The sequence below is a fragment of the Bufo bufo genome, chromosome 6 (genome assembly GCF_905171765.1).
Source record: "Bufo bufo chromosome 6, aBufBuf1.1, whole genome shotgun sequence".
Lineage (NCBI taxonomy): Eukaryota > Metazoa > Chordata > Amphibia > Anura > Bufonidae > Bufo > Bufo bufo.
In genome coordinates, this window is record NC_053394.1 from 4,794,416 (window position 1) to 4,817,916 (window position 23,501).

The 23,501-nt window shown below is 51.2% G+C and overlaps 1 protein-coding gene across 1 annotated transcript in view; it reads left to right on the forward strand.

The window, feature by feature from the left end:
• LOC121005149 (pancreatic lipase-related protein 2-like) overlaps positions 1-23,501 on the forward strand; it is a 247,085-nt gene that overhangs the window by 158,003 nt on the left and 65,581 nt on the right. Inside the window, exon 11 of the mRNA XM_040437715.1 lies at positions 5,084-5,195. Coding sequence (XP_040293649.1) covers positions 5,084-5,195 — 112 coding nt within the window. The remainder of the gene's footprint in view (positions 1-5,083; positions 5,196-23,501) is intronic.

The window sequence follows — 23,501 nt, forward strand, 5'->3', positions numbered from 1 at the left end:
TGGCTGCCAGAATACATTAGGACCAATGAAAGAGCCCCGCTCCTGGAACGCGTGATGGGCTGGTTCTGGAGAGCGTTCAGGTTCTTGCTCGCAGCCAGAATAGTCCTCTTCTGCCTCCCAGTCCTCCGGTTCTCTCTTGGGACGGGACACGGCAGTTGCATATGGGCCTCGCAGGCTCTCGGCAGGGGTGAACTCCACTTCCTCTCCCTCGCGGAGGTTATGCAGATGAGCAGGGAGGTAATCTCTCTTGACAGATCTCCGGTTGACGTATAAGTCTCTGCCAGTAACATAGTCCTGTATGAACCCGTAGCCACGGGTTTTGTCAAAAGACAGCACCAACCCCTTTCTCCTTTCCAGGCGGGGTTGGGTATTGGGGTGACGGTCATAAATAGACTTGGTCAGTTCTTCATAATATATTTTGTTTTTAGTGTTCTTTTTTATAGCGGCCTCCCGGATCTCTGCCATAAGTGTTGACCACTTGAATGAGGGCTGAAAGAAGTCTCTCCAGGAGCCGTAGCAGTGCTCTGGTTCTTTCCCCAGTGGCGAGCAGGCGGGTCTCTCCGGTCCCGGAGAGTAGGCCGGTGGAGCCTCCTCTGGCTCTACACCAATCTCAGTCATGTTCAATAACTCAGGCGCGGACGTTGTAGCAGAGCAGTCCTCACTCTCCAACATGCTCGATCCTTCTCTGGAGAGCGACAGGGTGGCGCCAATAAGTTCAGCCAGATCCTCCCATTGCACTGGGGGGCCGCCCCCCAGGTATTCCAGTATATGGAAGGCGGAGTCCATGCTGGCAGACATGCAAATGTCCAGACAGGCTGTGGCGCCTGACCTTGAACCCTTTCCCGCTTTTTCATCAAAAAGGCGCCAACTTTTCCCGCTTTTTCGGGATGAAGATGACGCAGCAGTAAATTCAGCAAGCTCAGCGGCCATCTTTAGCAAAAACCACTGTCTATTCACTGACAGCAAGCAGGATGATAAAAAGTCCATAAAACCACACTCCAATGTGGCGATTTCCTTCCTCCTGATAGCGCAACACTGCACAGTGCGTTTTGGAGATTTTAGGAACACTTTTAGTATGTTTTTCAGTCCACAAAGTCCACTTTAATAAAACAGGCAATTTGTCACTTTGGTCACAGGGCAACTGTATAAGGCACAAAGTTCACGCTTCTTGCACTAGAAAGCGTGCGTATCCTGTTCGTGACGCCAAAAGAGATGTGCAGCGTACCCAAGTTAGGTTTAGAAATGTTCCTGGGTGTTGTAGTGCAATTGTGACACTAACCTGAGACAGCTGACTCTCTGCAAGGGCAGGTGATGATAAGAAATGTTCGTGACGCCAGTGCCAATTAAACGGTGGCACGCCGTTTGCTGATAGCAGGAATAACTGAGGAACCACGTGATGTTAAAACAGAACTCAAACTTTAGTAGTCATCATACATGGACATAGATGGAAGCGCAGTTCCTTTGCAGACAGTTGGTTGCAGTACATTTGATGCAGGCAATATATATAGCAAGGTGACTTCAGAGTGTTAAACACAGGACTTGCAGTACAGGCGGCTTGCACTCTATTCCTGACTGATCCTGGAACATAGAAACTCTTCTCCAAGGCCCGATGCCCTAGCTCTGGCGTATATCCTTGGTTTTTATAATTATCAAGTACCTCCTCTGTTGTCTTTAGTACCTCTTGCTTTTCTGGACTTGCCTCTGTCTCTCCCTCAGTTTCCTCAGGCTGATTAACGGTGGTGTTCCTGCTTCTGCATATATAAACTCAGGAGGGGAACCTTCTCCTTGGATCTGGAACCCGGTTACAGGGACTGCAATACCCTCTCCTGGTCTGCAGGCTTCAGGCCCGGACTTGACTCTGACATAGTCTAATCTCCAACTTCAACTTCCAACTACTAACTCCCTTTCCTTTCCCTGACTGGGCCTTATATAGTCTAGGGCTCCCTAGCTCCCTCTAATGACTAAGAGCTGGAATGACACCCCTAACAGGCCTGTACATGCACATTTTACAGTAACAGGGAAATACATAGCATTACATTAAATTACATTTTATGAAGATGACTTATACCAACCTCCCCATAAATAAGGGGAAACGACAGCACAACAAGTGACCCTTTTGTAGTGACGGGCATTACAGCTCCCGTACACTACACCAGCACCCCCCAAAAGTAAACACATTGTTGCTGAGTACAAAATTAAGTGCTTCCCGGACACGGTACAATAGACAGCGCTCTTGTCTGTTTTGCTCAACACCTTGATGACCGCCTGCACACCCTCCCGTGTGGTAGACGGGTGTAGAGGCTTTCCACATCAAGGCACACCAAGTTAAAATCTTCCTGCCACTGGAAATCCTTCAGTGCTTCCAGGAAGGCGTTGGTGTCTCGCAAATATGTAGGGGCATGAGACAAGAGAGGTCTCAAGAGCAAGTCCAGGTATTTAGACCATGGTTCAGTCACGGACCCTATCCCCGCCACAATAGGGCGGCCAGGGGGTTGGGTCAGTGACTTGTGAATTTTAGGTACAAAGTACTGTGAACCGAGAGCAAGGCAGGTGGTTTGACTCCGCAACCAGAAAAGAGTGCGTACGCAAAAGTCAAGATTAAGAAAATTGCATTTACTATAAATTAATAAAAGCAGGTTAACAGTGAAGTTACAGAAGTAAAGACAAGCAAAATCTTCAAAACAGTATAAACAATACAAGTTAAACACTGCAACAATTTTCACCTTTCTTGTGTCCGTATTCGCAGTGCGGACACTAAGGAATAATAGTCACAGAAACTGTCCCTGACTGACCCTAACGTTCAAGTGGGTGCGCACCCCCTTATCCCATTGGTCCACCAGTTGAATATAATCCAGGGTTATTACAGTTACTGTCCGGTACCTCGACAGCACTGTGAGCCTCTTTACTGTTCGGGGCAATCCACTCAGCCCAATGTCGGCTCCACAGGTTAGTTGCTGCACACAGTCCTTTTAACTTGGCTTCACTAAATGCACGGTTTCTTTGTACTCCATTCGTCTCTAGACCGAAGTTCACACAGCTTGGCTGTACAGGAATGTCCTTTAGTATTTCTACACACGTCTTACACAACACAGAACTGGTTTTCTATCTTGCCAATATGGCGGCAGCTGCAGTTCCAGTCCCTCTTCCTCCTTCTTCCTGCTCACACTGAGGCAGGCTGACATCATAAGGGGCGTGTCAGTTCAACACTTAGCTGCTGCCTTAAAGAACCAGTATCACAGTAATACGCTTTCTCTATGTTAAACTCCAATGCAAATTGGTTCTATGCTGCCATCTACTGACCAAACAAATACTGCAGGCATTTTACATTAAATTTTAACACACTTTACCAGGATAATGAAGAACAATATTGCCCCCCTTGTTTGCCAGTTTCACTACGACATCGTCTCTATTAGCTAGCCATTTAATAGCAGACAATTCCTCCTTAGTGGTATTATTCTCCGCTCTGGGGTACACTAGGGCTTTCACATCTCTTAATATTTGTTTGTGGAAGATGTCGATGCTGCTCCCGGCAGGCAAGGGGGGGGGGAATATGTAGATTTTATACCTCCCTCAAAGTGACCTGCTTCTGCAGAGGGGGCAGGGAGACCACCTAATTCTGTGTCAGCTAAGAATTCTAGACAGGCGATTTCTGTTTCATCATAGTTTTCGTCCAATTTAAACCCCAGCACGTTCGTGTGGGCCGGGATTTCACCCTCTCTCTTGGACCCTAATATAGGCTGGGAACTACTATACATTTTATGCAGTTGTAGTTTGCATATAGCTCTGAATAGATCGATTTCAAATGTCACTGGATTGAAGTTTTCCACCAGACTGAAACCGAGCCCTTTCTTAAGGGCACTAATGCAAGGAGGTGTTAATTGAAGTGCAGTCAGGTTGATTACAAGATTATCTTCAGATACGTTCTTTGGGAATGGTGTCATTGACGCCATGACACCTGATTTCCTTGCTGATCTCCTTTCTCCCTTTCCTTCCCCTTCTTGTGCTGCGTCTAAAGGGGGTGCATTTTCTGTTGTGCTTCGGGTATTATCAGTATCATCAGACATACTAGAGTCACTATCAGTGATCCAATAATCACTTCTAATTTTCCTCTGCGGACGTCTTCTTCTGTACTTAAAAAATGGGACATCCTCAAGAATGACGAGGGGCTCCAAGATATAACATGCAACAAACCTCTTATCACCTTCAGAAGGTGCCATACGATTAAAGATAAGCTGGTGAGGAGTAGACTTAAGGAGACTAAGGCCAGCACTTGGCTCACTGAGCGTACACCTATAGGGAGCTATAAATGTGGCGACTGCTCTTTTTGTCAATATACTTTACAGGGCAAGTATTTTTTCATTGCAGGTATTAGGCATAGGGTTAAGCAATTCACCACATGTAGAACAAAATACGTGGTATACCTGGTACTATGCTCCTGTGGATCCTTCTACATAGGGAAGACGATCCGCCCAATGTACGAGAGATTCAGGGAGCATAGTAATTCAGTGAAGTCAGGAAAAGGTTGTCCCAGGCGTATTGACCACATCCGCACCAAACACGATTATACCACTAAATGTCTAAAATTCCCCACCTCAGTATTAGGTGGAGATAGGGACCCCCTCCTCTTGCAGAAGGAGGCGGAGAGGATTGTCCGCACCGCTGCTATGGGTCCATTGGGACTAAACGACCGAATTGATCTCAGTGTTTGTTTATACAGATAGAGAACCACGCACGCGATACAGGCACATTTGGTTGTCAGGGAATGTTATGTTTCTACCCTCCTCGTTCCGTAGCGGACGGGGTATATGTTTTTAGCATCTTTGGTTGCCGAGGCAACGCGGACGCATTTAAATGAGCGCATGGGTAGCGCGACTTTGTCAGAGGCCAGAATAAGCGCAGGAGCGCGAAACGGCCGTCGCCAGCTGATCACTCAGTGTTTCTACGCACTGTCCGCCCCAGCCCTCTGTAACTTCTACTTTCATTGAAAATAAAGAAGAATTTTGCCGCATATTGGTGAGTGCCGCTATCATTTTTTCCTTCTCCTTGGATTATTGCACATTTTATCTCTGTTCTTTGTCTGCAGGCTGGAGATACAAAGTGACCGTGAAAACCATCGGCAATGAAACTTTCTACGGATCGCTAAAAATCACTCTTTATAACTCAACTGACGGCTCAGATACACAGGAAATATACAGGTATTTATATGGCTACTGCACAGTATATATGGACACTGCACAGTACCACTTCTCCTGTCCTGTATACCGGGTGTAATCCTCAGTATCTGCTCTTATTCTGTATATATATACACTGCACAGTACCACTTCTCCTGTCCTGTATACCGGGTGTAATCCTCAGTATCTGCTCTTATTCTGTATATATATACACTGCACAGTACCACTTCTCCTGTCCTGTATACCGGGTGTAATCCTCAGTATCTGCTCTTATTCTGTATATATATACACTGCACAGTACCACTTCTCCTGTCCTGTATACTGGGTGTAATCCTCAGTATCTGCTCTTATTCTGTATATATATATATACACTGCACAGTACCACTTCTCCTGTCCTGTATACCGGGTGTAATCCTCAGTATCTGCTCTTATTCTGTATATATATATACACTGCACAGTACCACTTCTCCTGTCCTGTATACCGGGTGTAATCCTCAGTATCTGCTCTTATTCTGTATATATATACACTGCACAGTACCACTTCTCCTGTCCTGTATACAGGGTGTAATCCTCAGTATCTGCTCTTATTCTGTATATATATACACTGCACAGTACCACTTCTCTTGTCCTGTATACTGGGTGTAATCCTCAGTATCTGCTCTTATTCTGTATATATATATACACTGCACAGTACCACTTCTCCTGTCCTGTATACTGGGTGTAATCCTCAGTATCTGCTCTTATTCTGTATATATATATATACACTGCACAGTACCACTTCTCCTGTCCTGTATACTGGGTGTAATCCTCAGTATCTGCTCTTATTCTGTATATATATACACTGCACAGTACCACTTCTCCTGTATACTATATGTAATCCTAAGTATCTGCTCTTATTCTGTATATATATATACACTGCACAGTACCACTTCTCCTGTCCTGTATACCGGGTGTAATCCTCAGTATCTGCTCTTATTCTGTATATATATACACTGCACAGTACCACTTCTCCTGTCCTGTATACCGGGTGTAATCCTCAGTATCTGCTCTTATTCTGTATATATATACACTGCACAGTACCACTTCTCCTGTCCTGTATACCGGGTGTAATCCTCAGTATCTGCTCTTATTCTGTATATATATACACTGCACAGTACCACTTCTCCTGTCCTGTATACAGGGTGTAATCCTCAGTATCTGCTCTTATTCTGTATATATATACACTGCACAGTACCACTTCTCCTGTCCTGTATACTGGGTGTAATCCTCAGTATCTGCTCTTATTCTGTATATATATATATACACTGCACAGTACCACTTCTCCTGTCCTGTATACTGGGTGTAATCCTCAGTGTGCAGGAGTCAGTGGACGGGTGTGGTCGTGTGTGCAGGAGTCAGTGGACGGGTGTGGTCGTGTGTGGAGGAGCTCCTGCTGATTGTCCAGCCGCTTCCAGGGATTTTTCCATCTATCCCAGCCCAGGCCCTGCCTCTCTCCCCAGGGAGGTGGTAGGGTCCTGGGCAATGAAGCGACTGAAGACCCAGGATCCTACTTCCCGGGGTAGGCCGGCGGGAGGTAGGGGAGGTGAGCTACCGGCCTCAGTTCCATCTCCCGCCTCGGGGGTCAGAAGATCCAGCAGGAGTCGTGGTGCAGCGGCCCCTGCAGCCCCCGGAGGTGAAGCCGTGTCCATCGCCGGCAGTTCCAGGAGGGCGGACAGTAGCCCTCCAAGAGGTACGCGGAGTGCTCCTGGGGATGGGACGGTTCCGGTTCAGGCTGACTGGGGCAACATGAAGCCCCGGGAACTAATCGCTGTTTACAGCTCCCGGATCACAGCCTATCTCCGGGAGTACGAGGAAGCGAATAGGACCCTCAAGAAGGTGAGGGAGAACCTGAAGCTTGAGAGGGGGAAGGTGGACAAAGCGGAAAGAAAAAAAAGGCCAGAAATATCAAGAAAAATAAAAATCTTAAAAGAAGTCATTAAAGAGCTGCAGGAAAGAATGGGGGCCATTCTGGATAACAGTGGTCCCTTCAAGGAAAAACTCATGAACGATCAAAGGTTTAATGAAATGGCTGGAAACCAAAAGCAGCAGGAAGATGACTCCTCTAGTGAGGAGGAAGAGTCGGACATGGGGGGGCAGCCTGTGGAAACTGGCATCACCGCAGAGCAGGTATGCCTGCCCCCCACTAGCTCTGACGAAGAAGGCGGGTACAGTGAGAACAGCGGAGTTGGGGGGCAGCTTATGGCCGAGATACGCCACCTGGAGTCCCCCAAAATTAGTGAGGACATTTGTTTTGGTGACGAATTGCCTGAAGATGAGCCGATGGGAAAAAAGAGAAAGGCAAAGACATTAAAGCCAGAGGTGAGGTATGTCTATGTGACCCACCCTGCGTGCCCTGGGCCAGCTGAAAAGCCAGCTCAGGGCACGAACCCCACCATCCTCCCTGGCCCGGTCTCTGCTGTGGGATCGGTGCATAGGAGTGGGGAGAAAGACGTGGCAAAGATGGCGCAGGACGCCGTCCCTGTTTGCAGTAACAGGGGCGGTGAGGAAAAGCTGGAGGGGCCAGACAGGAAGGCTCCCGGGGCGGGCGGCGAGGGGGACATGGTTGGTGGTCGGATAGCTCCGCCCGCCTCTGCTGGGGCACTGGACAAGTGCCGGGTGGAGGTGCGGCGGGGCGGTGTGGCTGCCACTGACCCCCTTGCAGAGGTCGTTGCCGGGATCCCTGTCCTGGGGTCTGCCTCCTCTGCCCCGGTCTGCTTCGCCGCTCCCGTGCGCCCTGCAGCCCCCCCTGCCGGTTTTGGCATGGCGGTGGAAGACGGGGGGGCGGGGGTGGTGGGGACGGCTGTGGGTGGAGGGGGTGGGACCGCGGGTACAGCGGTGTCCCGATCCGGAGTTGCAGGGGGAGGGTGCGAGGTGGCTGCCTCCGCCCCTCCCAGTTTGTATGCCCAAATCCCTGCCGGGGTTCCCGTCTCCTCTGCCCCGGTCTGCTCCGCTTCAGTCCCTTCCGCTGGTATTGTCGTGGCGGCGGGGAGTGGAGGCGCAGTGGGAGTGGTCAGGGGTGGAGGGGGTGGGGCTTCGGATGTCCAGAGAAGAGCCCAGAGCAGTGTGTGTGTAGGCAGAGAGGGAGGGGGCGGTCCTGATGCGAGTGTGGTGCGCACCGCCCCTCCCTCCTGCACTGTCCGTCAAGTGGATAAGGCCGGCGTGGCTGGGACCAGTGGTTCTACAGCCCGCCGGCCCGAAAAATCAGGAAAGACTGAAAAATCAGAAAAGACTGTTAAAAATGTGTCCAGCAAGGAGATGCTGGACAAAACAAATAATGTGACCTCGGTCCCCTCTGGCCCAGCAGTGTGTGTGGGGGGAGGGGAGAGTGTGGTAGTGGCCACTGAAGAAGTGGTCACTTGTGTAAATACAGTTTTTGTTAGTGGTGTTGGTGTTGCCCTGGGCCCTGATGGAGGGGTGAATGTTGGAGGTCGGCCGCCCACTGTACAAGTGGCCGGTGCGCCTCATGTAGCCCCTTCAGAGGGGTCTGGAGTGGCACCTGCTGTAGATAGGTCTGGGGGGGATGGGGGTGGGCCCGGTCCGGCTGCCCCTCCTGCGTTGGTTGCGCCTGGCAGAAGTTATGCTGGTGTGGTTGCCGGCGCAGGGGGGGAGGGGCGGTCCCCATTGTCCTCCCCATTACCAATGTCTGGTGACGGTAACTTGCAGCGGCAACTTCTAGAGGCTCTTAGGAGAGGGGAGAATTCCATTACAGTAGGGGGGCAGCAGGTGGATCTATCCTTCTGGATAGACAGGCATGGCCTGCGTGCCTTCCGAGAGCAAGGCGGGGGCTAGACCACCTGGTCCTCACCCACAACCGGCCCCGGGTCAACCAGGCGGAATGTTGTCTGTCTGAAGTGGAGAGGCAATGAAGCGTGCCCTACCAGAAAGAGGGTGGCAGAGCTTCTCTTTCGGATGGGCATCAGGGCATGTGACATCTTTGCCCTGATACATCCGTATGGCACCCGGGAGTTTGATGTCAGTTTTGCCCGACCAGAGGGTCTTGAACTTTTCTGGTCTGGGTATGAACTGGCAAAAGACCAGCCGGACTGGCAGGGGTTTTTTGTGCAAGCGATAACCCGCCAGAATGAGGTCAAGAAGGTGACCGTTCTCACCCGTAACGAGTCACTTTCTTGTGTTGACATCTTGACCTGGTTGAGCAGGTACGGGGACGTCCAGGGTCTTCCTAGCAAGAACCTGGATGAGTTTGGCATCTGGTCGGGTGCCTGGACGTTTCAGATTAAGTTGAAACATTCAGGGGGGTCGGTTTCCCACATACCATCATCTGCTTTCCTTGGTCGGGATAGGATCATGGTGTTCTACAGGGGGCAGCCTAAGCTGTGTTACAAGTGCGGCAGCCCTTCGCACTTCAGCGCCAGCTGCCAAGTGCAGAGGTGCGCGTTGTGCGGGGGTGAAGGCCATCTAGCTGCATCTTGTGGGCAGATTAGATGCAACCTGTGTGGTGAGCTAGGGCACCCGTTCAGTCGTTGCCCTCGCTCTGTCGCCAACGTGGCTCGTGCACGCGCGGAGGCGAGCCGGGAGGCCCCCACCGCCGAGGCGAGTGCTGGCGAAGGCGACAGGGCAGTGGGGTCGATGAAGAGAAAAGACGGCCCGTCCCAGCAGAGACGGAGGGAGAGGCGTCAGATGGAGAGGGGGCAGGTGGAACCCCGTCCTGGGGTGATGCCTGTGCCCTCCCAAGAGAATGCCTCTCCTAGAGCTGAGACCCTGGGGGATATCGAGGGGAATGAGGAACTCAGGAGACTAGACCGTTCCGAGGTGACTCTGTCCTCTTGCTACGAGAGTGCAACAGAGGGGAGTGAGACAGAGTCTAAAAGAATAAGAAGGAAACGTCTGACCAAAAAAAGATCTAGCCCGACTAGAGTGCCTGTGGAAGGCAAAGCCAGCTCCCCCCTGGACCTCTCTAATCCTGACTCTCTTCCCCTGGATCTTTCCAACCGGTACCTCACCTTGGATGAGATCTCCGCCTCCTCTTCTTCCGGGGAGGAGGTTCAAGGTGGGGAGCCGGAGGGGCAAGAGAAGGAGCCTCTGGAAGGGCCCGCGCCTCCCTCCGGTGAGGATGCAAGGTCCTCAGGAGGTGGGGCGGGTCCAGACACTGGGAATGGGAATGACAAGGGTGGTGCGAAGGGGGAGGCGGTGGTGACTAATGAGATGGACACCACTGTCTCTCTCAAAAGAGATCGTGCCACCTTAGGGGGTAGCCCCAAGAGGGGTAAGAAGAAGAACAAGAAGGGGAAGGGAAGGAAGAAGGCCGTCTAACTTAATCACTCTGTATGGCGGCACTCACTCCGTTGACGCTGGCGACCATTAATGTCGCCAGTATTAAATCGGATGCGGCTAGGTTTGCAGCCTTTGATTTTCTCAGCCGGGTTGAAGCTGACATTTTATTTTTGCAAGAGACCAGGCTGCCAGATTTGGCGGCTGTGTATAAAGCAAAAAAGGAGTGGAGGTGTGGTCCATCATTTTGGTCTCTTGCGGCTGAGCCGTATAGCGGAGTGGCGGTTCTTTTTACCGCACCAGTAGAAAGCCGACGAGTGATTGAGTTAGAAATGGGGAGGTGTTTGATTTTAGATGTCCTCATGAAGGGTCAAGAGCTTCGCCTGATAAACATCTATGGTCCCCAAACCAGGTGGGATCGGAAGCGTCTCTTTATGAGGATCAAACCTTTCCTTTTTACGAGTCGGCAGGTGGTCTTTGGCGGGGACTTTAATACAGTCACAAGGTCCCAAGACCGGGGAGGCGCCAGAAACCGGCTGGCTTATGATAGTGTATCCCTGAATAGCATAGCTAGCGAGGCTCGCCTGGTGGATGTCCACATTAGGCACACCCCAGGCCACGGTGGTTTCACTTATTATAGAGGTAGTCAGATTAGGTCTAGAATAGACAGGTTTTATTTAAAGGAGGAGACTACTTTTTCACCTTTAGAGGTGGTAGAGGTGGAATTCTCCGATCACTGTCTAATTATGTTCTCTTTGAATGCTGCAGAATCCCCCCAAATGGGAAGAGGCTATTGGAAGCTAAATTCGGCCCTCCTGGAGGAAGCAGAGGTGAGACAATCCTTTAAGGACTTCCTTCAGAGTCAGGTAGAGTTGCTGGATCTTTGTGACACTAAGTCTGAGTGGTGGGAGATATTCAAAGATCGGGTGGCAAAATTCTTCCGCCAGCTCTCGAGCCTCAGGTCCCTGGACAGGTACCGCTTGTATCAGGGTCTGAGGAGGAAACTCGAACAACTGGTCTCGACTGGAGGTAGCCGAGAGGATATCTCCAGGGTGAAATCTTTGCTTAAGAGGTGCCAGTATGATAGGCACACATCTTTGGTTTTTGAGAGGGATTTCGGGAAGTACCGCTCGCCCGACCCTTACAGAAACTGTAAGATGTCAGTGAAAAGTAAGTTGGTGACGGGACTGGTCGATGGTACGGGATCTCTGGATAGGTCCAGATCAGGGATCTTGGAAATCGTCAAGTCCTTCTACTCGTGCCTCTTGAGGAAGAAGGATCTGAATCGGGACAGGATTTCGGCTTTCCTGGCTGAAACCATCCCTGAGTCAAGAGTAGACCTCTCTCTTGGCGTTTTGATAGAAGAAATCAGAGAAGAGGAAGTCAGCCTGGCGATCGAAGGGCTTGCCCTAAAGAAGTCGCCAGGCCCGGATGGCTTAACATCCGAGTTTTATAAGACCTTTAAGGACTCCTTGGTTCCCCTCTTGACTAAGGTATTCAATGAGTGCCTTTCCTCAGGTACTCTGCCGAAGTCAATGAGGAGGTCAGCTCTGATCCTTATATCAAAGGGTAAAGATCCGAGCCGTATTGAGAATTGGCGTCCCATAGCGCTTCTCAATACGGACAGAAAGATCCTGGCCAAGATACTGTTTAAACGGTTGGTGCAGTTTGCGCCCCGGCTCCTTTCGGAGACCCAACATTGCTCAGTTCCAGGCCGAAGCACGTTTAGTGCTGTGCTCGGTGTCCGAGAGGCAGTGGAGCAGAGTAGGGCGGGTAACTGGAAGGGGTACATGCTGGCTTTAGATCAGGCAAAGGCTTTTGATCGGGTTAACCACGAGTACCTCTGGGCAGTCCTTCTGAAATATGGCCTGCCGGGAGGTTTGTCGATTGGCTAAAGATCTTGTATGCAGGGGCAGAGAGTTTCCCGCTGGTGAACGGTTGGTCTGGCAGCCCTTTTGAGGTCGGGTCTGGAGTCCGCCAGGGTTGTCCATTGAGCCCGCTCTTATACGTGTTTGCGATTGATCCTTTTATTAGGAGGATTGATCGGGGACCGTTAGCGGGAGTCAGGATGAGTCTGGAGGAGCCAGAAGCCACTCTGAGGGTGGTGGCGTATGCCGATGACGTCACTGTTTTCGTGTCCTCGGGAGGGGAGGCGGAATACGTGATGTCGGAGGTAGAACGCTACTCGGAAGTCTCCGGGTCCATGATTAACCGGGATAAGTGTGAGAGTCTCTGGCTGGGAGGGGGTGATCCATCTTTCGGTCTCCCGGACACCCTCCCAGAGCCCCAGTCGTCAGCCAAAGTCCTAGGCGTTCAATTCGGCCATGGGGATTATCCCACCCAAAATTGGGACAGCAGGCTCACGATCGCCGCTCAGAAGGTTGACCAGTGGAAGGGTTGGTCTTTGACCCTCAGGGAAAGGGTGAACCTGATCAAGACTTACCTTCTCCCTTTGCTTATCTATTTGGCCAGTGTATGTGTCTTGCCAGAACCTCTCTGGACTCGGGTTTACAGTCTGTTCTTTCAACTGTTATGGGGGAATAGGCTGAACCTAGTCAAGAGAGAGGTGACATACCGTACGAGGAGATTAGGGGGGTTGGGTATGGTCAACCCAGTGGTGTTCCTTGTGAACACCTTTGTTAAGATCAACCTGGCAAACCTCTGGAAAGAGAGGGCTCCTCCGTGGGTAGTCTCTTGCAGGGGTTGGTTTCGGCCTTTCTTCCAGGAGTGGGAGACAGGAGGGCAAGTGAAGGATTTGCGTACACCTCACGGATATCTTCCGGCTTATGTCACCCCGATTCTGAAGGTGATCCGCCAGTGGGGTTTGGGAGTGAGGGAAATCAAGACCCAGTCAAGGAGATCCCTTGACGAGAGGGTCTTGTTGACCCACTTCTGGAAGCCCCTGGCCCTTAAGGATTGCCCAAGCCGGGATCTAGACAAGGGGTTACAGTTGTTAAATTCGGCAAGGATCCCCTTGAAGTTTTGGGACTTGGCTTGGCGCTGCTTTCACGGGAAGCTGTATGTAAGGGACAACTTGAAGTACAGGAACTCTGATGAAAGGGGTTGTCCCCGGGAGGAGTGTGGCGACATACTGGAAAGTATGGAGCACTTCCTGCTTCAGTGTCCCTTTAATACAGAGGTATACAAACGGGTGGGTGCATCCATTGGCTGGCCTAGGCTAGCCAACCTCTCCTATGCGGAATGGGCTTATGGAGCATTCAAAGGTTTGGAAAGAAGGGACCCATGCACAGCTTTTATAGTTAGCATAGTGATCAGGTACTTCACATGGAACGCACGGTGTTTAGTTTCAACCCAGCAGAAAGTCCTCCCTGTGGAAGAGGTGTGTAGGAACATTCTAGGTGACCTGGCGAAGGTTCGCTCTCTTGAGTGCGAGAAGGTGGGTACGGATGGGGTCTCTTACCTCTGGAGAGGCTTCACCTTTGATGTGCCTTAGCCTCAGTAGCACTTTTCCTGGTGTTGGGCTGAGGCTTTCACATTAGGTTTTTGTTTTGTATTTAAGATGAGTTTTTGAAGAAAGGTTTGCAAATGACTGAACTTGGGCCTTCGGGTGGATTTTAACATTGGTTTGTATAGATTGATATGGTTGTTATAAGATGTATATATTGTATGATAGGGTAAGTGGGGTGTAGTTAGGTTGGGTGGGATGGGGTGGGGGGGTTCATATTTTTGTGTGGGGAGACCTGCATCCAGCCCTGGACTATGCGGACATAGGAGGACATGAGGCGAGGGGCTGGGTGTGGGTGGTGGTGGAAGGGCTGGCCTCATGGAGGGACAAGAGGCGGAGGTTGGCCCTGGGTGAAGGTGATGGGATAGATAGATTGGTAGGGTTAGTATAGGTTTGTTTTTTCATATATGTGTGGGGAAAAAAAAAAAAAAAAAAAAAAAAATTAATTAAAATTTAAAAAAAAAAAATAATAATAATAAAAAATAAAAATAAAAAAAAATTATTAGAGTTATTTGATATTTCTGTTATGATTATTTTATGTTTATTATTTTTTATTGTAAGAAGTTGTAATTTAGTTTCTGTTCTGATTAATTTGTATAAATTTGTATATAGTCGGGGCTCAGCCGGATCGGATGTTTACGTTAGGCTAAGTTTCATTTTCTCCATTTTTTTTAGTAGGTATGAATGAGATAGTATGCATGTAGCTGGGCCAGTAGGGTAAGTGTATATACTTTATACCTTGTTTTGAAAATTTTATGGCAACGTTTTTGTATTTTTGTATAAAATTAAAAAAGAGTTCCTCAGTATCTGCTCTTATTCTGTATATATATATACACTGCACAGTACCACTTCTCCTGTCCTGTATACTGGGTGTAATCCTCAGTATCTGCTCTTATTCTGTATATATATATATACACTGCACAGTACCACTTCTCCTGTCCTGTATACCGGGTGTAATCCTCAGTATCTGCTCTTATTCTGTATATATATATACACACTGCACAGTACCACTTCTCCTGTCCTGTATACTGGGTGTAATCCTCAGTATCTGCTCTTATTCTGTATATATATATATACACTGCACAGTACCACTTCTCCTGTCCTGTATACTGGGTGTAATCCTCAGTATCTGCCCTTATTCTGTATATATATACACTGCACAGTACCACTTCTCCTGTCCTGTATACCGGGTGTAATCCTCAGTATCTGCTCTTATTCTGTATATATATACACTGCACAGTACCACTTCTCCTGTCCTGTATACCGGGTGTAATCCTCAGTATCTGCTCTTATTCTGTATATATATATATATACACTGCACAGTACCACTTCTCCTGTCCTGTATACTGGGTGTAATCCTCAGTATCTGCCCTTATTCTGTATATATATACACTGCACAGTACCACTTCTCCTGTCCTGTATACTGGGTGTAATCCTCAGTATCTGCTCTTATTCTGTATATATATATACACTGCACAGTACCACTTCTCCTGTATACCGGGTGTAATCCTCAGTATCTGCTCTTATTCTGTATATATATACACTGCACAGTACCACTTCTCCTGTCCTGTATACTGGGTGTAATCCTCAGTATCTGCTCTTATTCTGTATATATATACACTGCACAGTACCACTTCTCCTGTCCTGTATACCGGGTGTAATCCTCAGTATCTGCTCTTATTCTGTATATATATACACTGCACAGTACCACTTCTCCTGTCCTGTATACTGGGTGTAATCCTCAGTATCTGCTCTTATTCTGTATATATATATATATACACTGCACAGTACCACTTCTCCTGTCCTGTATACTGGGTGTAATCCTCAGTATCTGCCCTTATTCTGTATATATATACACTGCACAGTACCACTTCTCCTGTCCTGTATACTGGGTGTAATCCTCAGTATCTGCTCTTATTCTGTATATATATATACACTGCACAGTACCACTTCTCCTGTATACCGGGTGTAATCCTCAGTATCTGCTCTTATTCTGTATATATATACACTGCACAGTACCACTTCTCCTGTCCTGTATACTGGGTGTAATCCTCAGTATCTGCTCTTATTCTGTATATATATACACTGCACAGTACCACTTCTCCTGTCCTGTATACCGGGTGTAATCCTCAGTATCTGCTCTTATTCTGTATATATACACTGCACAGTACCACTTCTCCTGTCCTGTATACTGGGTGTAATCCTCTGTATCTGCTCTTATTCTGTATATATATACACACTGCACAGTACCACTTCTCCTGTCCTGTATACTGGGTGTAATCCTCAGTGTGCAGGAGTCAGTGGACGGGTGTGGTCGTGTGTGCAGGAGTCAGTGGACGGGTGTGGTCGTGTTTGGAGGAGCTCCTGCTGATTGTCCAGCCGCTTCCAGGGATTTTTCCATCTATCCCAGCCCAGGCCCTGCCTCTCTCTCCCCAGGGAGGTGGTAGGGTCCTGGGCAATGAAGCGACTGAAGACCCAGGATCCTGCTTCCCGGGGTAGGCCGGCGGGAGGTAGGGGAGGTGAGCTACCGGCCTCAGTTCCATCTCCCGCCTCGGGGGTCAGAAGATCCAGCAGGAGTCGTGGTGCAGCGGCCCCTGCAGCCCCCGGAGGTGAAGCCGTGTCCATCGCCGGCAGTTCCAGGAGGGCGGACAGTAGCCCTCCAAGAGGTACGCGGAGTGCTCCTGGGGATGGGACGGTTCCGGTTCAGGCTGACTGGGGCAACATGAAGCCCCGGGAACTAATCGCCGTTTACAGCTCCCGGATCACAGCCTATCTCCGGGAGTACGAGGAAGCGAATAGGACCCTCAAGAAGGTGAGGGAGAACCTGAAGCTTGAGAGGGGGAAGGTGGACAAAGCGGAAAGAAAAAACAGGCCAGAAATATCAAGAAAAATAAAAATCTTAAAAGAAGTTATTAAAGAGCTGCAGGAAAGAATGGGGGCCATTCTGGATAACAGTGGTCCCTTCAAGGAAAAACTCATGAACGATGAAAGGTTCAATGAAATGGCTGGAAACCTAAAGCAGCAGGAAGATGACTCCTCTAGTGAGGAGGAAGAGTCGGACATGGGGGGGCAGCCTGCGGAAACTGGCATCACCGCAGAGCAGGTATGCCTGCCCCCCACTAGCTCTGACGAAGAAGGCGGGTACAGTGAGAACAGCGGAGTTGGGGGGCAGCTTATGGCCGAGATACGCCACCTGGAGTCCCCCAAAATTCGTGAGGACATTTGTTTTGGTGATGAATTACCTGAAGATGAGCCGATGGGAAAGAAGAGAAAGACAAAGACATTAAAGCCAGAGGTGAGGTATGTCTATGTGACCCACCCTGCGTGCCCTGGGCCAGCTGAAAAGCCAGCTCAGGGCACGAACCCCACCATCCTCCCTGGCCCGGTCTCTGCTGTGGGATCGGTGCGTAGGAGTGGGGAGACAGATGTGGCAAAGATGGCGCAGGACGCCGTCCCTGTTTGCGGTAACAGGGGCGGTGAGGAAAAGCTGGAGGGGCCAGACAGGAAGGCTCCCGGGGCGGGCGGCGAGGGGGACATGGTTGGTGGTCGGATGGCTCCGCCCGCCTCTGCTGGGGCACTGGACAAGTGCCAGGTGGAGGTGCGGCGGGGCGGTGTGGCTGCCACTGCCCCCCTTGCAGAGGTCGTTGCCGGGATCCCTGTCCTGGGGTCTGCCTCCTCTGCCCCGGTCTGCTTTGCCGCTCCCGTGCACCCTGCAGTCCCCCCTGTCGGTTTTGGAATGGCGGTGGGGGACGGGGGGCTGGGGGTGGTGGAGATGGCTGTGGGTGGGGGGGGTGAGGCCGCGGGTACAGCGGTGTCCCGATCCGGAGTTGCAGGGGGAGGGTGCGAGGTGGCTGCCTCCGCCCCTCCCAGGTTGTATGCCCAAATCCCTGTCGGGGTTCCAGTCTCCTCTGCCCCGGTCTGCTCCGCTTCAGTCCCTTCCGCTGGTATTGTCGTGGCGGCGGGGGGTGGAGGCGCAGTGGGAGTGGTCAGGGGTGGAGGGGGTGGGGCTTCGGATGTCCAGAAAAGAGCTCAGAGCAGTGTGTCTGTAGGCAGAGAGGGAGGGGGCGGTCCTGATGCGAGTGTGGTGTGCACCGCCCCTCCCTCCTGCACTGTCCGTCAAGTGGATAAGGCCGGCGTGGCTGGGACCAGTGGTTCTACAGCCCGCAGGCCCGAAAAATCAGGAAAGACTGAAAAATCAGGAAAGACTGTTAAAAATGTGTCCAGCAAGGAGATGCTGGACAAAACAAATAATGTGACCTCGGTCCCCTCTGGCCCAGCAGTGTGTGTGGGGGGAGGGGAGAGTGTGGTAGTGGCCACTGAAGAAGGGGTCACTTGTAGTAGTGTAAATACAGTTTTTGTTAGTGGTGTTGCCCCGGGCCCTGATGGAGGGGTGAATGTTGGAGGTCGGCCGCCCACTGTACAAGTGGCCGGTGCGCCTCATGTAGCCCCTTCAGAGGGGTCTGGAGTGGCACCTGCTGTAGATAGGTCTGGGGAGGGTGGGGGTGGGCCCGGTCCGGCTGCCCCTCCTGCGTCGGTTACGCCTGGCAGAAGTTATGCTGGTGTGGTTGCCGGCGCGGGGGGGGAGGGGTGGTCCCCATTGTCCTCCCCATTACCAATGTCTGGTGACGGTAACTTGCAGCGGCAACTTCTAGAGGCTCTTAGGAGAGGGGAGAATTCCATTACAGTAGGGGGGCAGCAGGTGGATCTATCCTTCTGGATAGACAGGCATGGCCTGCGTGCCTTCCGAGAGCAAGGCGGGGGCGAGACCACCTGGTCCTCACCCACAACCGGCCCCGGGTCAACCAGGCGGAATGTTGTCTGTCTGAAGTGGAGAGGCAATGAAGCGTGCCCTACCAGAAAGAGGGTGGCAGAGCTTCTCTTTCGGATGGGCATCAGGGCATGTGACATCTTTGCCCTGATACATCCGTATGGCACCCGGGAGTTTGATGTCAGTTTTGCCCGGCCAGAGGGTCTTGAACTTTTCTGGTCTGGGTATGAACTGGCAAAAGACCAGCCGGACTGGCAGGGGTTTTTTGTGCAAGCGATAACCCGCCAGAATGAGGTCAAGAAAGTGACCGTTCTCACCCGTAACGAGTCACTTTCTTGTGTTGACATCTTGACCTGGTTGAGCAGGTACGGGGACGTCCAGGGTCTTCCTAGCAAGAACCTGGATGAGTTTGGCATCTGGTCGGGTGCCTGGACGTTTCAGATTAAGTTGAAACATTCAGGGGGGTCGGTTTCCCACATACCATCATCTGCTTTCCTTGGTCGGGATAGGATCATGGTGTTCTACAGGGGGCAGCCTAAGCTGTGTTACAAGTGCGGCAGCCCTTCGCACTTCAGCGCCAGCTGCCAAGTGCAGAGGTGCGCGTTGTGCGGGGGTGAAGGCCATCTAGCTGCATCTTGTGGGCAGATTAGATGCAACCTGTGTGGTGAGCTAGGGCACCCGTTCAGTCGTTGCCCTCGCTCTGTCGCCAACGTGGCTCGTGCACGCGCGGAGGCGAGCCGGGAGGCCCCCACCGCCGAGGCGAGTGCTGGCGAAGGCGACAGGGCAGTGGGGTCGATGAAGAGAAAAGACGGCCCGTCCCAGCAGAGACGGAGGGAGAGGCGTCAGATGGAGAGGGGGCAGGTGGAACCCCGTCCTGGGGTGATGCCTGGGCCCTCCCAAGAGAATGCCTCTCCTAGAGCTGAGACCCTGGGGGATATCGAGGGGAATGAGGAACTCAGGAGACTAGACCGTTCCGAGGTGACTCTGTCCTCTTGCTACGAGAGTGCAACAGAGGGGAGTGAGACAGAGTCTAAAAGAATAAGAAGGAAACGTCTGACCAAAAAAAGATCTAGCCCGACTAGAGTGCCTGTGGAAGGCAAAGCCAGCTCCCCCCTGGACCTCTCTAATCCTGACTCTCTTCCCCTGGATCTTTCCAACCGGTACCTCACCTTGGATGAGATCTCCGCCTCCTCTTCTTCCGGGGAGGAGGTTCAAGGTGGGGAGCCGGAGGGGCAAGAGAAGGAGCCTCTGGAAGGGCCCGCGCCTCCCTCCGGTGAGGATGCAAGGTCCTCGGGAGGTGGGGCGGGTCCAGACACTGGGAATGGGAATGACAAGGGTGGTGCGAAGGGGGAGGCGGTGGTGACTAATGAGATGGACACCACTGTCTCTCTCAAAAGAGATCGTGCCACCTTAGGGGGTAGCCCCAAGAGGGGTAAGAAGAAGAACAAGAAGGGGAAGGGAAGGAAGAAGGCCGTCTAACTTAATCACTCTGTATGGCGGCACTCACTCCGTTGACGCTGGCGACCATTAATGTCGCCAGTATTAAATCGGATGCGGCTAGGTTTGCAGCCTTTGATTTTCTCAGCCGGGTTGAAGCTGACATTTTATTTTTGCAAGAGACCAGGCTGCCAGATTTGGCGGCTGTGTATAAAGCAAAAAAGGAGTGGAGGTGCGGTCCATCATACTGGTCTCTTGCGGCTGAGCCGTATAGCGGAGTGGCGGTTCTTTTTACCGCACCAGTAGAAAGCCGACGAGTGATTGAGTTAGAAATGGGGAGGTGTTTGATTTTAGATGTCCTCATGAAGGGTCAAGAGCTTCGCCTGATAAACATCTATGGTCCCCAAACCAGGTGGGATCGGAAGCGTCTCTTTATGGGGATCAAACCTTTCCTTTTTACGAGTCGGCAGGTGGTCTTTGGCGGGGACTTTAATACAGTCACAAGGTCCCAAGACCGGGGAGGCGCCAGAAACCGGCTGGCTTATGATAGTGTATCCCTGAATAGCATAGCTAGCGAGGCTCGCCTGGTGGATGTCCACATTAGGCACACCCCAGGCCACGGTGGTTTCACTTATTATAGAGGTAGTCAGATTAGGTCTAGAATAGACAGGTTTTATTTAAAGGAGGAGACTACCTTTTCACCTTTAGAGGTGGTAGAGGTGGAATTCTCCGATCACTGTATGATTATGTTCTCTTTGAATGTTGCAGAATCCCCCCAAATGGGAAGAGGCTATTGGAAGCTAAATTCGGCCCTCCTGGAGGAAGCAGAGGTGAGACAATCCTTTAAGGACTTCCTTCAGAGTCAGGTAGAGTTGCTGGATCTTTGTGACACTAAGTCTGAGTGGTGGGAGATATTCAAAGATCGGGTGGCAAAATTCTTCCGCCAGCTCTCGAGCCTCAGGTCCCTGGACAGGTACCGCTTGTATCAGGGTCTGAGGAGGAAACTCGAACAACTGGTCTCGACTGGAGGTAGCCGAGAGGATATCTCCAGGGTGAAATCTTTGCTTAAGAGGTGCCAGTACGATAGGCACACGTCTTTGGTTTTTGAGAGGGATTTCGGGAAGTACCGCTCGCCCGACCCTTACAGAAACTGTAAGATGTCAGTGAAAAGTAAGTTGGTGACGGGACTGGTCGATGGTACAGGATCTCTGGATAGGTCCAGATCAGGGATCTTGGAAATCGTCAAGTCCTTCTACTCGTGCCTCTTGAGGAAGAAGGATCTGAATCGGGACAGGATTTCGGCTTTCCTGGCTGAAACCATCCCTGAGTCAAGAGTAGACCTCTCTCTTGGCGTTTTGATAGAAGAAATCAGAGAAGAGGAAGTCAGCCTGGCGATCGAAGGGCTTGCCCTAAAGAAGTCGCCAGGCCCGGATGGCTTAACATCCGAGTTTTATAAGACCTTTAAGGACTCTTTGGTTCCCCTCTTGACTAAGGTATTCAATGAGTGCCTTTCCTCGGGTGCTCTGCCGAAGTCAATGAGGAGGTCAGCTCTGATCCTTATATCAAAGGGTAAAGATCCGAGCCGTATTGAGAATTGGCGTCCCATAGCGCTTCTCAATACGGACAGAAAGATCCTGGCCAAGATACTGTTTAAACGGTTGGTGCAGTTTGCACCCCGGCTCCTTTCGGAGACCCAACATTGCTCAGTTCCAGGCCGAAGCACGTTTAGTGCTGTGCTCGGTGTCCGAGAGGCAGTGGAGCAGAGTAGGGCGGGTAACTGGAAGGGGTACATGCTGGCTTTGGATCAGGCAAAGGCTTTTGATCGGGTTAACCACGAGTACCTCTGGGCAGTCCTTCTGAAATATGGCCTGCCGGGAGGGTTTGTCGATTGGCTAAAGATCTTGTATGCAGGGGCAGAGAGTTTCCCGCTGGTGAACGGTTGGTCTGGCAGCCCTTTTGAGGTCGGGTCTGGAGTCCGCCAGGGTTGTCCATTGAGCCCGCTCTTATACGTGTTTGCGATTGATCCTTTTATTAGGAGGATTGATCGGGGACCGTTAGCGGGAGTCAGGATGAGTCTGGAGGAGCCAGAAGCCACTCTGAGGGTGGTGGCGTATGCCGATGACGTCACTGTTTTCGTGTCCTCGGGAGGGGAGGCAGAATACGTGATGTCGGAGGTAGAACGCTACTCGGAAGTCTCCGGGTCCATGATTAACCGGGATAAGTGTGAGAGTCTCTGGCTGGGAGGGGGTGATCCATCTTTCGGTCTCCCGGACACCCTCCCAGAGCCCCAGTCGTCAGCCAAAGTCCTAGGCGTTCAATTCGGCCATGGGGATTATCCCACCCAAAATTGGGACAGCAGGCTCACGATCGCCGCTCAGAAGGTTGACCAGTGGAAGGGTTGGTCTTTGACCCTCAGGGAAAGGGTGAACCTGATCAAGACTTACCTTCTCCCTTTGCTTATCTATTTGGCCAGTGTATGTGTCTTGCCAGAACCTCTCTGGACTCGGGTTTACAGTCTGTTCTTTCAACTGTTATGGGGGAATAGGCTGAACCTAGTCAAGAGAGAGGTGACATACCGTACGAGGAGATTAGGGGGGTTGGGTATGGTCAACCCAGTGGTGTTCCTTGTGAACACCTTTGTTAAGATCAACCTGGCAAACCTCTGGAAAGAGAGGGCTCCTCCGTGGGTAGTCTCTTGCAGGGGTTGGTTTCGGCCTTTCTTCCAGGAGTGGGAGACAGGACGGCAAGTGAAGGATTTGCGTACACCTCACGGATATCTTCCGGCTTATGTCACCCCGATTCTGAAGGTGATCCGCCAGTGGGGTTTGGGAGTGAGGGAAATCAAGACCCAGTCAAGGAGATCCCTTGACGAGAGGGTCTTGTTGACCCGCTTCTGGAAGCCCCTGGCCCTTAAGGATTGCCCAAGCCGGGATCTAGACAAGGGGTTACAGTTGTTAAATTCGGCAAGGATCCCCTTGAAGTTTTGGGACTTGGCTTGGCGCTGCTTTCACGGGAAGCTGTATGTAAGGGACAACTTGAAGTACAGGAACTCTGATGAAAGGGGTTGTCCCCGGGAGGAGTGTGGCGACATACTGGAAAGTATGGAGCACTTCCTGCTTCAGTGTCCCTTTAATACAGAGGTATACAAACGGGTGGGTGCATCCATTGGCTGGCCTAGGCTAGCCAACCTCTCCTATGCGGAATGGGCTTATGGAGCATTCAAAGGTTTGGGAAGAAGGGACCCATGCACAGCTTTTATAGTTAGCATAGTGATCAGGTACTTCACATGGAACGCACGGTGTTTAGTTTCAACCCAGCAGAAAGTCCTCCCTGTGGAAGAGGTGTGTAGGAACATTCTAGGTGACCTGGCGAAGGTTCGCTCTCTTGAGTG